This window comes from Sphaerodactylus townsendi, linkage group LG07 (genome assembly GCF_021028975.2).
Source record: "Sphaerodactylus townsendi isolate TG3544 linkage group LG07, MPM_Stown_v2.3, whole genome shotgun sequence".
Lineage (NCBI taxonomy): Eukaryota > Metazoa > Chordata > Lepidosauria > Squamata > Sphaerodactylidae > Sphaerodactylus > Sphaerodactylus townsendi.
Window position 1 is genome coordinate 17,061,934 of NC_059431.1, and position 13,027 is coordinate 17,074,960.

Here is a 13,027-nt window from a genome sequence, read left to right on the forward strand (position 1 = left end):
CAACCTTGAATACAAGAAGCTAGCAAGTCTTCCTGTCCCTGCTGCAACAGTACTCTGGGAGGCGCTGTGGCTCACTGACTATGGATCCAGAAGGTCCCAGGTTCAATTCCAGGCATTAACTTATTCAATGGGATTATTATACAACCCTTCCCTTTTCAGGCTCAGGGCAGATCCAGGTAGAAGGACCAGACAGCTGATGGCGTGAAAGACCTCTGTGACTCTGAAGGGCTGCAGCTGGTCAGAGTGTAGACAATAGTGACTTTGATAGATCAATGGTCTCATTAGGATAAGGTGGCTTTATGAGGATTCAAAGGAACTTGAATGACATCAGTGGAAAGGGATGGTGGACAGACCCCTTTCCCAATGTTATTTGCCATCTTCGGAACATGGGGAACCTTCTGTGTGTTCTCTGGAGGTTTTTAAGCAGAGGCTAGAAGGCCATTTGACAGCAATGCAGATTCTGTGAATTCAAGCAGCTCGAGGGTAAGAAGGGTTTAGCCAGCGCTTGGTCCTTATGGCTCTTTCTTACATGTATAGGGCCAATGGCCACTTTGGAGTCAGGAAGTAATTGTCTTCCAGTCCATACTGGCCAAGAATGCTGGGGGGGGGGGGGGTTTGCTTCCTCTAGGCATAGAGCAGGGATCACTAGGGAAGGGGGAAGCAAACTTTCTGCATGGTGCAGAATCAGCCATCTCTAAATTAGAGATTTTGGAACAGGGGGGGGGGGGAGAAGAAGAAGCAGCAGCAGCAGCAGCAGAAGAAGCAGCAGCAGCAGCAGCAGCAGCAGCAGAAGAAGCAGCAGCAGGAGAAGCAGCAGGAGGAGATTATGTTCTCATGTTCTTAGGAGGAGTTTGGATTTATACCCCACTTTTCTCTCCTGTGAAGAGACTCAAGGTGGCTTATAAACTCCTTTCCCTTCCTCTTCCCAGAACAGACACCTTGTGAAGCAGGTGGGGCTGAGAGAGTTCTGAACGAACTGTGACTAGCTCAAGGTCACCCAGCAGGAATGTAGGAGTGCAGAAACACATCTGGTTCACCAGATAAACCTCTGCCACTCAGGTGGAGGAGTGGAGAACCAAACCCAGTTCTCCAGATTAGAATCCACCTGCTCTTAACCACCACACCATGCTTGCTCTCAAGTACACTCAATACATTCGACAAATGGGATGGGGGAAAGGTAAATACAAGAACAAGCAAGACTCCAGGTTTAAAGCGATCTTCAACCCAGGAAAAGTCAAACCTTCCACTGTGTAACTTGGCAAAATTAATGAATTTTATTTACAAATTCCACCTCCCAAGATTACAACAGTAAACACTTGAGTGAGATTCCCATACTAACAAAATGCAGCGATTTATTGGTAATGGTATTAAAATGGAACAGACTGAGAGTCTCTCTTGAGCCAAGTCAAGTAGTTTCCCAGGAGTCTGAGACAGACGCGATGATCTTGTGTTGATTGCAATAAGGCCTTCCAGTGTTTTCCTCGTCATCTAGTGGCTCTCTCCTTTCTTGCCTACTACCTGTGGGAAGAAAAGGGCCAAGTTATTGCTTGGAGGACTGACAAAAAAAAAATCTCAGACCCACACAATTAAGGAAGCTAGGGACTGTCGGAAGCATTTTTCTCTTCAACGTGCATTCCAGAGCTGGCAGGGATAGGGGAAGAGATCTTTAAGTCTACCCTAGTCCACAACAAAACAAGAAGAGATTGAACGGGAAAATTAATAGTATCCAGCCAGCAAAGCTAGTCACTAAAGACTCATTTTGAGTTATAAAAACAGGCCCAAAGTGGCACTGGATACAACCCCCAACCTCCCCAAACATCTAGGAACTGCCGTAGCCTTCTGTGTCTGCACTAAGATGCAAGAATCATCCCATGTTCTATGGAGTGAAGCCCCAAAATAATCTCAGTAACGACAAGAACGAACTGCGAGATGCAGAATACAGCATTGTGACTATGGGCCTCCCCAGTAGCCTCACACAGTTCCAGACTGTCAAAATGGACTTCTACCAGAACCTCCCAACGGAAAGTGATGGCCACTCCTATAAGACTCCTGACAGGGACACGTAGCTGCATCGACTGCAAGCAAGTTCTGAGGCTATGGTGCACCTGCCCAATAAAATCCAAGATGGCTCCTGCCTGGCCTTCCAAGTGCACCAAATACAGAAAAATGCAATTCACCACTGGTTGCCCTGAAACTGTTAGCTCAGAATTGCGTGTTCTAACACAGTCATGTATATTTTAATCTCTCCATGACCCAAAGTTGTTGTTTTTTGCCATCAAGACACAGCTGAGTTATGGCAACCTCGTTAGGTTTTCAAGGCAAGAGACGTACAGAGGTGGTTTGTCACTGCCTGCCTCCGTGTCACACCTCTGGTATTCCTTGAAGGTCTCTCATCCAAATACTACCTAGGGTCGACCCTGCTTCGCTTTCGAGATCGGATGAGGTAAGGCTAGCCTGGGCCTATCCAGGGCAGGGCCCAAGATGGCCTGAAAGCAATTAAATCAACACCATAGAAACAGAGAGTCGATGGACGGAATCGAGGCGGCGGCCCGTGGACTCCTCATGGGAACTGAGAGGTGGGGCTGAGGTGGCTCAGAATCAGTCCTGCCATTCTTGGCAGTGGACCCCATTGCAGTTAATGGGGCTTATTTCTGCATATGTATCTTCTGGGAGCACGGTGTGATGTGGAAACAAATTTCAGAGCCCCAAGATTCAAGACTTAGCAGCAAGGTGTGGGCAGATAAATCCTAAATTGTCGAAAAAAACAGATCTTCTCTCAAATTAGGGATGGAAGTTTTGAAGTCACAGCTTATGTGGAAACCAGTTACCTATGTGTATATACATCTGGCTGTTGTACTAACGCTCAGTAACTGCTATTTTTGCCCATTGTGAATAGGGTTCAGCAGAAAAGGGTGAAGAGAAGATTAAGTTCTGTTCCAGTTCTATTATCATCTTTGACTTTAGAAGACACACAGCACAATCACCCTCAAGCGATCTTCTTTTCTCAAGCAACAGAATGGTACCTACCCAAGAGGCATAATGGCAAGGTCACTAACTCCACAGGCCAACATAAACATTATCCATTTAACAAGACAGTTTTCAGCGTTATCTGATGTCGAAGATGTGAAAATATACAATCTTCAGGGCAGCAGGAAGAAGCTTCGTAACCTCTGAAGTCCAATATCCGATATACCACCATTGATCATGTAGTGTATTGTGAAATAGCCCCCCCAAGTCAAGACTAGCCTAATCTTGCAGAATATACAGTGGCATGCGGATGAGACCTTTATATAAAGAACATCAAAACCAAAACTAAAATCTCACAGCAGTACAAGATTGTATTAAAAAAAAATCAAACCAGTTAAGATTTGATTAATTATGTTATAAAAAGGCAAAATTAAACCAGACCAAAAAGAGTGAAACGTTTATTCTTCGCTTCTGTTTAAAAGCACGGTGCTCCAGTTTGGATTAAGCAGAGTTACATCTACAAATAAAACCATTATGAGGTTAGCAGAGGTAGACCAACCATCTTAAAACACAAAAAAATTACATCTATACCATTCAGAAGGGGGAAATGGTCAACGGGCCCATGTGTATTACCTGAAAAATTAAAACATTCGGGCATTGATATTTTGTCAGCACAATCAGAACTGACTGTATATTCTCCTCCTTACCAACCAAGCAACCTATATGCAAGGCTAAAACAAGAATAAAGCAGATTTGTTATTAATCTAGAATTCGTGTAGAAACTCCACGTGTCCTCCACTGGGGATGAGTTCTGTTTGCATTCCATATTTTTTAGAAGAAGAAGAGTTGGATTTATATCCCCCTTTCTCTCCTATAGGAGACTCAAAGGGGCTTACAAACTCCTTACCCTCCCCCCCTCACAACAAACACCCTGTGAGGTAGGTGGGGCTGAGAGAGCTCTGAAGAACTGTGACTGGCCCAAGGTCACCCAGCTGGAGTGTGTTGGAGTGCACAGGCTAATCTGAATTCCCAGATAAGCCTCCACAGCTCCGGCGGCAGAGCGGGGAATCAAACCCGGTTCCTCCAGATTGGAGTACACCTGCTCTTAACCACTACGCCACTGCTTTTAGGGTGCCTGATTGACAGCCTTCCCACTGTTAATCAGAAGTAACTTCCAACCAGGTCATCCTAGGTCACCAAGGTAGACAAGTAACACTCCAGAACTTTTGACAACGAGCACACGGAGTTCTTTTGACAATGGGCATGCTGCTTTCTTAATGAGATTTAGAACTAACCTTTTCTACCACACTCCAGCAGAGAAGCCCGACTGCCTTTGATTTTATTATCTTGCCTGAATGTATCGATCGGTCTTGTTAACACATCTATTTTGGAAGTTACCTCTAGATGGGTTCAGGCTGAGGTGTCACCATTTAGCAGGCTGGGAAAGTTCTGCTGATCGACCAGCCCCCCACCCCCCACCCCTCCCTGGGAAATTTAAGAAAAGGCAATGATGCTGATATTTTGAAAAAGGCAATGAATTACCACAGGTTGGATACAGAATGAGATTTCTGACAGTGGGATGAAACTTCCCTGCCTCTCCCCCTCCAACTGCTGCTGCCAGGGATCTCCATGAAATGCCTCCATTCGGGGACAGAGGACACTGAGGGGCAACACGAGGGGTCTCTGCAGTAGGAAAGAGGAAATGGTGGCAATGGCCAATCCAACTCTATCAATATTTACACAGGTGGGCCAGCTCGATTAGATTCTACCAGTACTTTAGAGCCCATCAAGATTTTGAAGGGTACATGCTTTCCAGAGTTAAAGTGTATCTAATGAAGGGAGCTTAGGCTCTTGAAAGTTTATACCCCCAAAATCTTGTTGGGCACTAAGATGATACTGATATCAACATGGCTCCCCATGCCGACCAAAGCGACAACCGTAGCTCTTCCCAACACAAAGCGATCTTGCAAAAGCATGCCCTCCCCCATCACACTCGACTCACACAATAAAACTGCAAAGATGATATCGGGGGGGGGGGGGGGACATCCTCCCGATATAAAAGTGTAAGGCGATAACCCAAGATAGGAAGCACCCAAATTACAGGGACGTGTGACAAGAAGTAGCCCTGCTGGTAACAGAACGAGACAGTTGAAAAAGCAACGTGGTATGTGAAAGAAGATTTTTAAAAGATGGTTAAAAACAAAAGAGATGAGTCCGTGAGGAAAAAAAGAGGCCCAGGAACGCTGTCCCAGAAGGCGCAGAGTAGGCAGCGACGGCACCGTAAGCAGTGAAATGGCAGATAAAGGCAAGGCAGACGCTACGGATGAGCAGGAAACTGGGGTGGGGAGTGGTGGAAGGAGAGGACATTTTAAAAATATTTATGCGCATATCTTCTGCATTTTTATCTCTTGGGGCCGGGGAAATGCTGAAAGATAGTAAAAACAAGAGTGTTAGAATGAAGCAAAGGAATTAAAAATAGCCACCAGAACGAACAGGAAGGAATGGAAGCGTCATGCAACGGGGGTGGGGTGGGGGTGGTGGAATGGATGCATGTTTCATGCTGCCACACGACACACAAAGAGTGGCAATACTAGAACCAGGGGGCATTCATTGAAAATGCTGGGGGGAAGAATTAGGACTAATAAAAGGAAACACTTCTTCACACAACAGTGATTGGACTTCGGAATATGCTGCCACAGGAGATGGTGATGGCCACTAACCTGGATAGCTTTAAAAGGGGTTTGGACAGATTTGTGGAGGAGAATTCAATCTCTGGCTACCAATCTTGATCCTCCTTGATCTCAGATTGCAAATGCCTTAGCAGACCAGGTGCTCGGGAGCAGCAGCAGCAGAAGGCCATTCCTTTCACCTCCTGAATGTGAGCTCTCAAAGGTATCTGGTGGGCCACTGCAAGTAGCAGAGTGCTGGACTAGATGGACTCTGGTCTGATCCAGCAGGCTCGTTCTTATGTTCTTATTAAGAACTCTCATCACTGTCTCCTTGTCTGGGCCTCACTTCACAGCCATTCGCTTATTACAACATTTCTACCTGGACTTGCATGGTCCTGTGAGGCTGAAAATAATAATTGAGGACATTTGCAGTTAAAAAGCAAAACAAGCCAACCCCTAACTTCTTTTCTCCTTTTGGATATTAATTAGCAAGAGAGGAAAATGAAAATAAAACAGACCTCGACGTGGGAAAGGGCCGACGGCTCTTTGCGCCTGCCAAATTGAAGCCTGCCAACATTTCAGCTGAGCATGCAGCATGCCGGACATTGCAAATTTTTATTCGACACGACAATCGGCAAGGAGGGGATCAAACCGGCTCTCGTGCTGCTGTTTACAGCCTTCCTGACAGATTAACCTGGAAAGGCCGATTTTTAAGAGCTTCTCGGATATCTTGTATCAGATGCTGAAATCCAGCAATCCAGTTAAACAACGTTACTAGCTAGGGTAAGATCCAGAGTTGCCAAATCTCCCGTGCGTATGGCCTTCATTTGTGATGCAGAACTTACGTTCACTTGGCAGCATATCACACCAACATTTGCAAGACTTGTGGCCCACCAAGGTGAACGCAACTCTGTGAGTTACTGTGCCCACAAAAACCTTGGCAAGGCAAATCCTGTATTTTTACAGACCCCAGCAGGAAGGCAACAATAACAGGGTTCAGATCCAGAGAACCGTGAGCGGAACAAAGCTTGTGGAATGGGACTTCCCGGCCTTCTACCACCCACTAAGCTTCTTAGAATCCCACTTGGGGAGGGAGTCTTGGCAAAAACCACCCCTCCATTCTGCCTACAGAAGTATTATTCCACTTAATATGTTACACCAAGGGAAGGATCCAACCTAGAACATGTTAAAATATTTGGCATCATTTGTGACTCTTCCTATAAGTCAGTTATGGCGAACCTTTTCGAGACCGAGTGCCCAAATTGCACCCCAAAACCCACTTATTAATTGCAAAGTGCCAACACGGCAATTTAACCTGAACACTGAGATTTTAGTTTAGAAAAAATGTTTGGCTCCAAGGCACGCGTTACTCAGGAGTAAGCTTAGTGAAGCAATCATGCAACGCTTCAAATAGGTGAATCACGATCCTAGGAGGGTTTACTCAGAAGCCCCATTGCCAGCAACCGACCTTCCCCCAGGTAAAGGATCATGCCCAGGCCAGCCTAGATGTGTGTGTGTGTGTGGGGGGGGGGTGATTTTCCACCCCCCTCCCACATGATGAGCTCTGTGTGAGAGTGCCCACAGAGAGGGCTCGAAGTGCCACCTCTGGCACCCGTGCCATAGGTTCGCCACCACTGCTATAAGTTCTTTCAGGAGTAAGACATCTGCCCCATTTGGTTTGTTTCTGTTACTGCAGGGCAGGTGAGCTGTTAATGGGTTGATTGGGGGTCACCTTCATTGTCTGCATATTATGGTATAGCTTTGTATGCTCTACTCATAAGAACATAAAAAAGGGCCTTGCTGGATCAGACCAGAGTCTATCTAGTCCATCACCACCTTCTGTGGCAGCATATTCCATACAGAACTGGATAATTTCAGTTCTTCTATCAGAACATTCATCAAGATTTTGCCAGGCCAGGGGATATTGTGAGGCGTGTTGAGCTTGGCAGGTCACACTATGCAAAGGAGACTCAATTGTCATCAGTGATTGCAAACAAGGTTCAAGCACTACTGTGTTCTTCTGCTATGTTTCAGCTGACAGTCCAACAAAACACGAGCTGCCTCTCCACTGAACTTTTGTTTTTGTTTTGTTTGTTTGGAAGAGATAAAAGGCTAGTAAAGAGTTGCCTGCCGTTTAATCTGGATCCAGATTAACAAACGAGATGAGACCTTGTTCGTAGCAGAAATCAGCAACTGAAGTCATTCAGGAAAAAAAAGATTAAAAAGCTAAGAAGATTTGATGCCATTTGTGACTTCTGCAATCCTGAACACCTCTAGTAGTCTGTGACATTAATGCCATATTAATGACACTGAAAGTCTGGAACTTCCCAAACTGACCTTGTTTTAATTCAAGAGAGGATGACGTGGACTACTCAAAATAGCGGCATGTTTTTTTCTCTTTACGTGGCAAAAACCTGATGACAGAAGCCTGGGCTCTCAAAAGCTCATAGCTCCCCAAATCCCGTTGGTCTCTAAAGGTGCTACTGGACTCAAATCTAGCTCTTCTACTAGAAGAGTTTGAAGAAGAAGAGTTTGGATTTATATCCCCCCTTTCTCTCCTGCAGGAGACTCAAAGGGGCTTACAATCTCCTTGCCCTTCCGCCCTCACAACAAACACCCTGTGAGGTAGGTGGGGCTGAGAGAGCTCTGAGAAGCTGTGACTAGCCCAAGGTCACCCAGCTGGCGTGTGTGGGAGTGTGCAGGCTAATCTGAATTCCCCAGATAAGCCTCCACAGCTCAGGTGGCAGAGCTGGGAATCAAACCCGGTTCCTCCAGATTAGATACACGAGCTCTTAACCTCCTACGCCACTGCTGCTACTAGAGGCTAAAGCAGCTACACTCCGAAACTCTCTTTACATGCTGGATGTAGGCAACCTACGTTGAATACTTTGTAACTCCAGGAGAAAGGGGGTGAAAGTGGAATCTCACGGTGGTCCCAGGGGCCTCCTGTCTAGCTCCCCGTCACAGTCTCCAAAATCACACTCCCTCCCCTTATGCACCTCCCTCTCATTATTATGTACTTCCCTCCCTCTTATCAGTGTCATTTGCACGACTTCGACCAGGTCATACCTGGCATGTTCGAAGAGCGATTCTGCCAGCTGCCGAGATGAGCACTTTTACATAAACTGCACGTTGGTCCAAACTTAATTTTTTTTAAAAAAACCTTTGCAAACAAACACAAAAGAAAACCTACTGAATTCCTACTGAACCCCCCCCCCCCCCGCCCCCCCGGGCAGCTCTGCCAAACTCTACGACTAGCACTCAAGGAGGAGATGGCACGGCAGACCGCAGTGGGAAACAGGAGGTGGGAATGCTCCATTCCAACTCAGAATACTCGAGCCCTTTTTCCAATTTTCCCAGCATCTTCACAAAACCCCTTCCTGTGTAGTCATACAATATTCACTATACCCACAATTCAGAAGAGGGTGGCAGGAAGCAGGAAAAAATGGCAACGAGAACGCTGAGACCAGACAGACAGATGTGGGCGACTAATGCACAAAACGTAAAAACCAAAGTCAACCCTGACCACGCCAGACACATGGACAAGATCTCTCTGCGGGGCCATCCCCTTCTGCACAATGGCTGCAACACACCCTCATGCACAGAACGAACTACCAAACGTACTTCTTAAGTCATAAGTTTTCCAGTGTTTATGCCAGCCTCCGGCCCTGCTGTACCCTTTGGAGTTAAGCCTCATTAACGGTTGGGTGTTTGGCTGACCGTGACAAGACCGGAGGAGTATTTTTAAAGCATCCTTTTTAATGTCACGGTTGACGTTTTAACACAACAGATTTGATGCTTACGCTGCGGTGAACCCTGTCCTATCACCCCACTGAGCGAAATATATTTATTAAAATATGAATGCTCCAGCTTTTCCTTTTGGCTCAAGGTTGAAGCCTTCCTACAGTCTAAGGAGAGATCTGTTGGGGAAAGAGCCAGGCAGAGAATGGTTGGATCCAACCCACCCACTTACAAAATCAAAGGGTTAGATCTAAAGTGCTGTAATGGAGTAAGGGGGTCTTCCCGCCTTCCCTTCCCTGCTGCAGTCATCTGAACCTCCATAAAACTCTGCTCTGGAAACAAAAAAAACCTTTCAGGAACGGGGGGGGGGGGTCTGTGAAAATGGTCCTTTCCTCCTCCTCAGCTGCAGCTATGCTCTCCCATCCAACCCACGTTATTGATCTGTTCCTCTGAAATGACGCACTGCATTTTATCCCCCCGAGGTAATTAATCTACTTGGGCAGTCCCAGCCGATCGGTAAATTCTGTCCATAATGAACAGCTCTGTACATAGCTGGAGACGTCAGGAGCTTTGTGTGCCTGCGTAAACTGCCACCCAGTCGCAAGCAGCCAACTTAACACAGTTCTGTAGGAAAGAGACTGTTTGGAGTTGGTTTGCCGTTCCCTGCCTCTGTGTCACAACCCCGGTGTTCCTGGGAGGTTGCCCTTCCAAATACTAACCAGGGCCAACCCTGCTTAGCTTCCAAGATCCGATGAGACTGGCTAGCCCGGGCCATCCAGGTCAGGAGCCTGCAGTTCTAGCTGGTGGTTATTTGGTCGGGCTCCAAGGAAAGAGATCCCGAGCCCTTCTGGATGCAGAGAAACAGTAAAAGACACTGAGTTGTTAGAAGGAAGCACAGCAACGCTTTCCAAGATCTTGAGATCAACTTTAACACAAAGCCGGATCCCTATTTCAGTTATGGCTCCTGTGACGGTCTACACTTTTATTACCTGCAAAGTACATCTTGGAAGCAGAAGAATACTGCATAAGACCAAGCAGGAGCAGCAGTGGCATAGGAGGTTAAGAGCTCATGTATCTAATCTGGAGGAACCGGGTTTGATTCCCAGCTATGCCGCTTGAGCTGTGGAGGCTTATCTGGGGAATTCAGATTAGCCTGTACACTCCCACACACGCCAGCTGGGTGACCTTGGGCTAGTCACAGCTCTTCTGAGCTCTCTCAGCCCCACCCACCTCACAGGGTGTTTGTTGTGAGGGGGGAAGGGCAAGGAGATTGTAAGCCCCTTTGAGTCTCTTGCAGGAGAGAAAGGGGGGATATAAATCCAAACTCTTCTTCTTTTTAAAAAATCCACACTAATTAACATATTTTTGATTTTTTTCTGGTGGGTGCACAACACACTCAGAAGAAGAAGAGTTTGGATTTATCCCCCACCTTTCTCTCCTGTAAGGACACTCGAGGTGGCTTACAAGCTCCTTTCCCTTCCTCTCCCCACAACAGACACCTTGTGAGGCAGGTGGGGCTGAGAGAATTCCGAAGAACTGTGACTAGCCCAAAGTCACCCAGCAGGAATGTAGGAGTGCGGAAACACATCCAGTTCACTAGGTAAGCCTCTGCCACTCAGGTGGGGGAGTGGGGAATCAAACCCGGTTCTCCAGATTAGAACCCACCTGCTCTTAACCGCCACACCGTGCAGGCTCTCAGAGTGCTGCAAGAAGGGCACAACAGCGGTAAGTCTCTCCCCCATCCCCTCTTCCTCCTCACTCTACAAATCCTGGCATCCTGGAGAGAAAATAACCCGTTTTGGAAAACCCTGCCTTAAGAGGTAATTGGTCTTCACAAGCCTTCCCTACAGAAACCATGCAGTCTTCAACACCTTGCAAACACACGCAGAACAACCCAGCCAGGATGCTTCCAGCTCTTCGGCTGTCGTGCAAGTTCAAGGTACATTAAAGATTCCGCACTGATGAAAACATCGCATTCTTTCAGCTGAAGCAAGACCCCTCCGGAGCTTCTGAAAATTGCAACCCACCAATTGACGTCAGGCTCAAGCTCTGAACGTACCCGCTTAAAATCATTCATATTTGTCGCTTGGACTGGCGTTCCGATGAACGTGAAATACGTGATTCTCGTTGTTTCTTCATCTCCTTGATTGGACTGGACAAATAACTGAAAATGCAGAAGATTAACAGTGAGATACAGGAAAAGGAGAGCCTATTTAGTGACTGTATAACCGAACCAGCTTCTGGAACTGAGGTGAAACCCCCACTATGACCGTTGCCTTTTATTTTACCTCCAAGATGATCACATCAGAGGTTTTTCCAAAGTTCAACAATAAAACATTAGAATTTTATGAAACTCCTCAGAGGAATAGGAGGGAAAATTGGTAAGAAGGAAAGAAACAGATTTATATACAACTATTAAGTTTGTTCTTGAAGTACAGCTCAGATGGTATTTGGCTGCTTGGTAAGATTTTAGTTAGTTTCCGAAATTCTTTGAAATAAGACGGACTTTCAAAGAATTCAGAAATCTGTCACAAACTGAAATCTTACCGAACAGTGAAATACCATCTGAGCTGTAGCTGAAGAACATCTAAATATCTGGATATAACAGGATGCTTTTTTTTAATGAACGTATTATTGTATTGTCGAAGGCTTTCACGTCCAGATTCAACTGGTTGTGGTACGTTTTCAGGGCTCCACCAGACCCTGGCCACACAGCCTGGAAAACCCACCACAACCAGAACATATTATTTACAAATATTTTCTTGCTTACACACATCTTACCTTCAGTCACAAAGTGAAGTTCGTTGTACTGCGGCAACAGCTGATGTCTAAACAATTTTTTAAAGAACTGCACAGCCAGACTTCCAATGGCCAATCACGATCACTGTTATGCATAGCCCTGCCTACTTTCTAAAAGATGTCAGGAGAGGTGTTAGTGGGTGCCAGGGAGTCGACAGACACCACACTGGGGACCCGCAGAAGGCCATTGCTTTCACATCCTGCATGTGAACTCCCAAAGGCACCTGGTGGGCCACTGCGAGTAGCAGAGAGCTGGACTAGATGGACTCTGGTCTGATCCAGCTGGCTTGTTCTTATGTCTAACCTCATTTTCACTCCCCCTCAGAAGAAAACCTAAGTGTTCTAGTTTCCCATTGTTATATTTGGACCACATCTAAGAGTAAAGGACGTGACGTTCAGATTCAGATCTGCAGTGACAAAATACTGGATGGACTCAAAGTTCTACCAGGTGGTCCTCTCAAATTATCTGTAATTACCAAAACAGAAAGCTAGAGCAAAAGGCTTTTGACTTACGGTTACACTGTTAACGTTCTGAAACTTTACATAGCGAAGCTGGATAATACTGTCTTCTTTGATGTCATCTGCCGATAGCTCCAGAGCTTGGGTGGGCTCGCTCCTTTCTGCTTCTTCAAAATCCATTGATCGGGGGAGGTTGATAAACACTTTTACGTACTTGGGACCTTGACCTGTATAAACGTATTGATTTTTTTTAAAAACCAAACCATTTTAGAGCAGGTGTCAATCTTTCATTTACAGCCAGTGGAACTTTGAAAGTTTCTCTGTATATCACTGGCCAATGGCATGATGTCGATCACACTGCTTAAGCACACAGTGATTCAACGACATGATCC

The 13,027-nt window shown here is 46.1% G+C and overlaps 1 protein-coding gene across 2 annotated transcripts in view; it reads right to left on the reverse strand.

The window, feature by feature from the left end:
* Nucleotides 1-1,251: 1,251 nt before the first annotated feature.
* The window catches only part of TXNL1 (thioredoxin like 1), a 31,094-nt gene continuing 19,318 nt past the window's right edge, over nt 1,252-13,027 (reverse strand). The window contains exons 6-8 of one of the 2 annotated variants that reach the window (XM_048504208.1): nt 12,690-12,862; nt 11,437-11,541; nt 1,252-1,518 (exon numbers count right to left, since the gene is read on the reverse strand). In XM_048504208.1, coding sequence (XP_048360165.1) covers nt 1,489-1,518; nt 11,437-11,541; nt 12,690-12,862 — 308 coding nt within the window. In that variant the 3' untranslated portion in view covers nt 1,252-1,488. Of the gene's footprint in view, nt 1,519-4,021; nt 5,393-11,436; nt 11,542-12,689; nt 12,863-13,027 lie in introns of those variants that run through there. The other variant, XM_048504209.1, reaches the window with a different exon arrangement.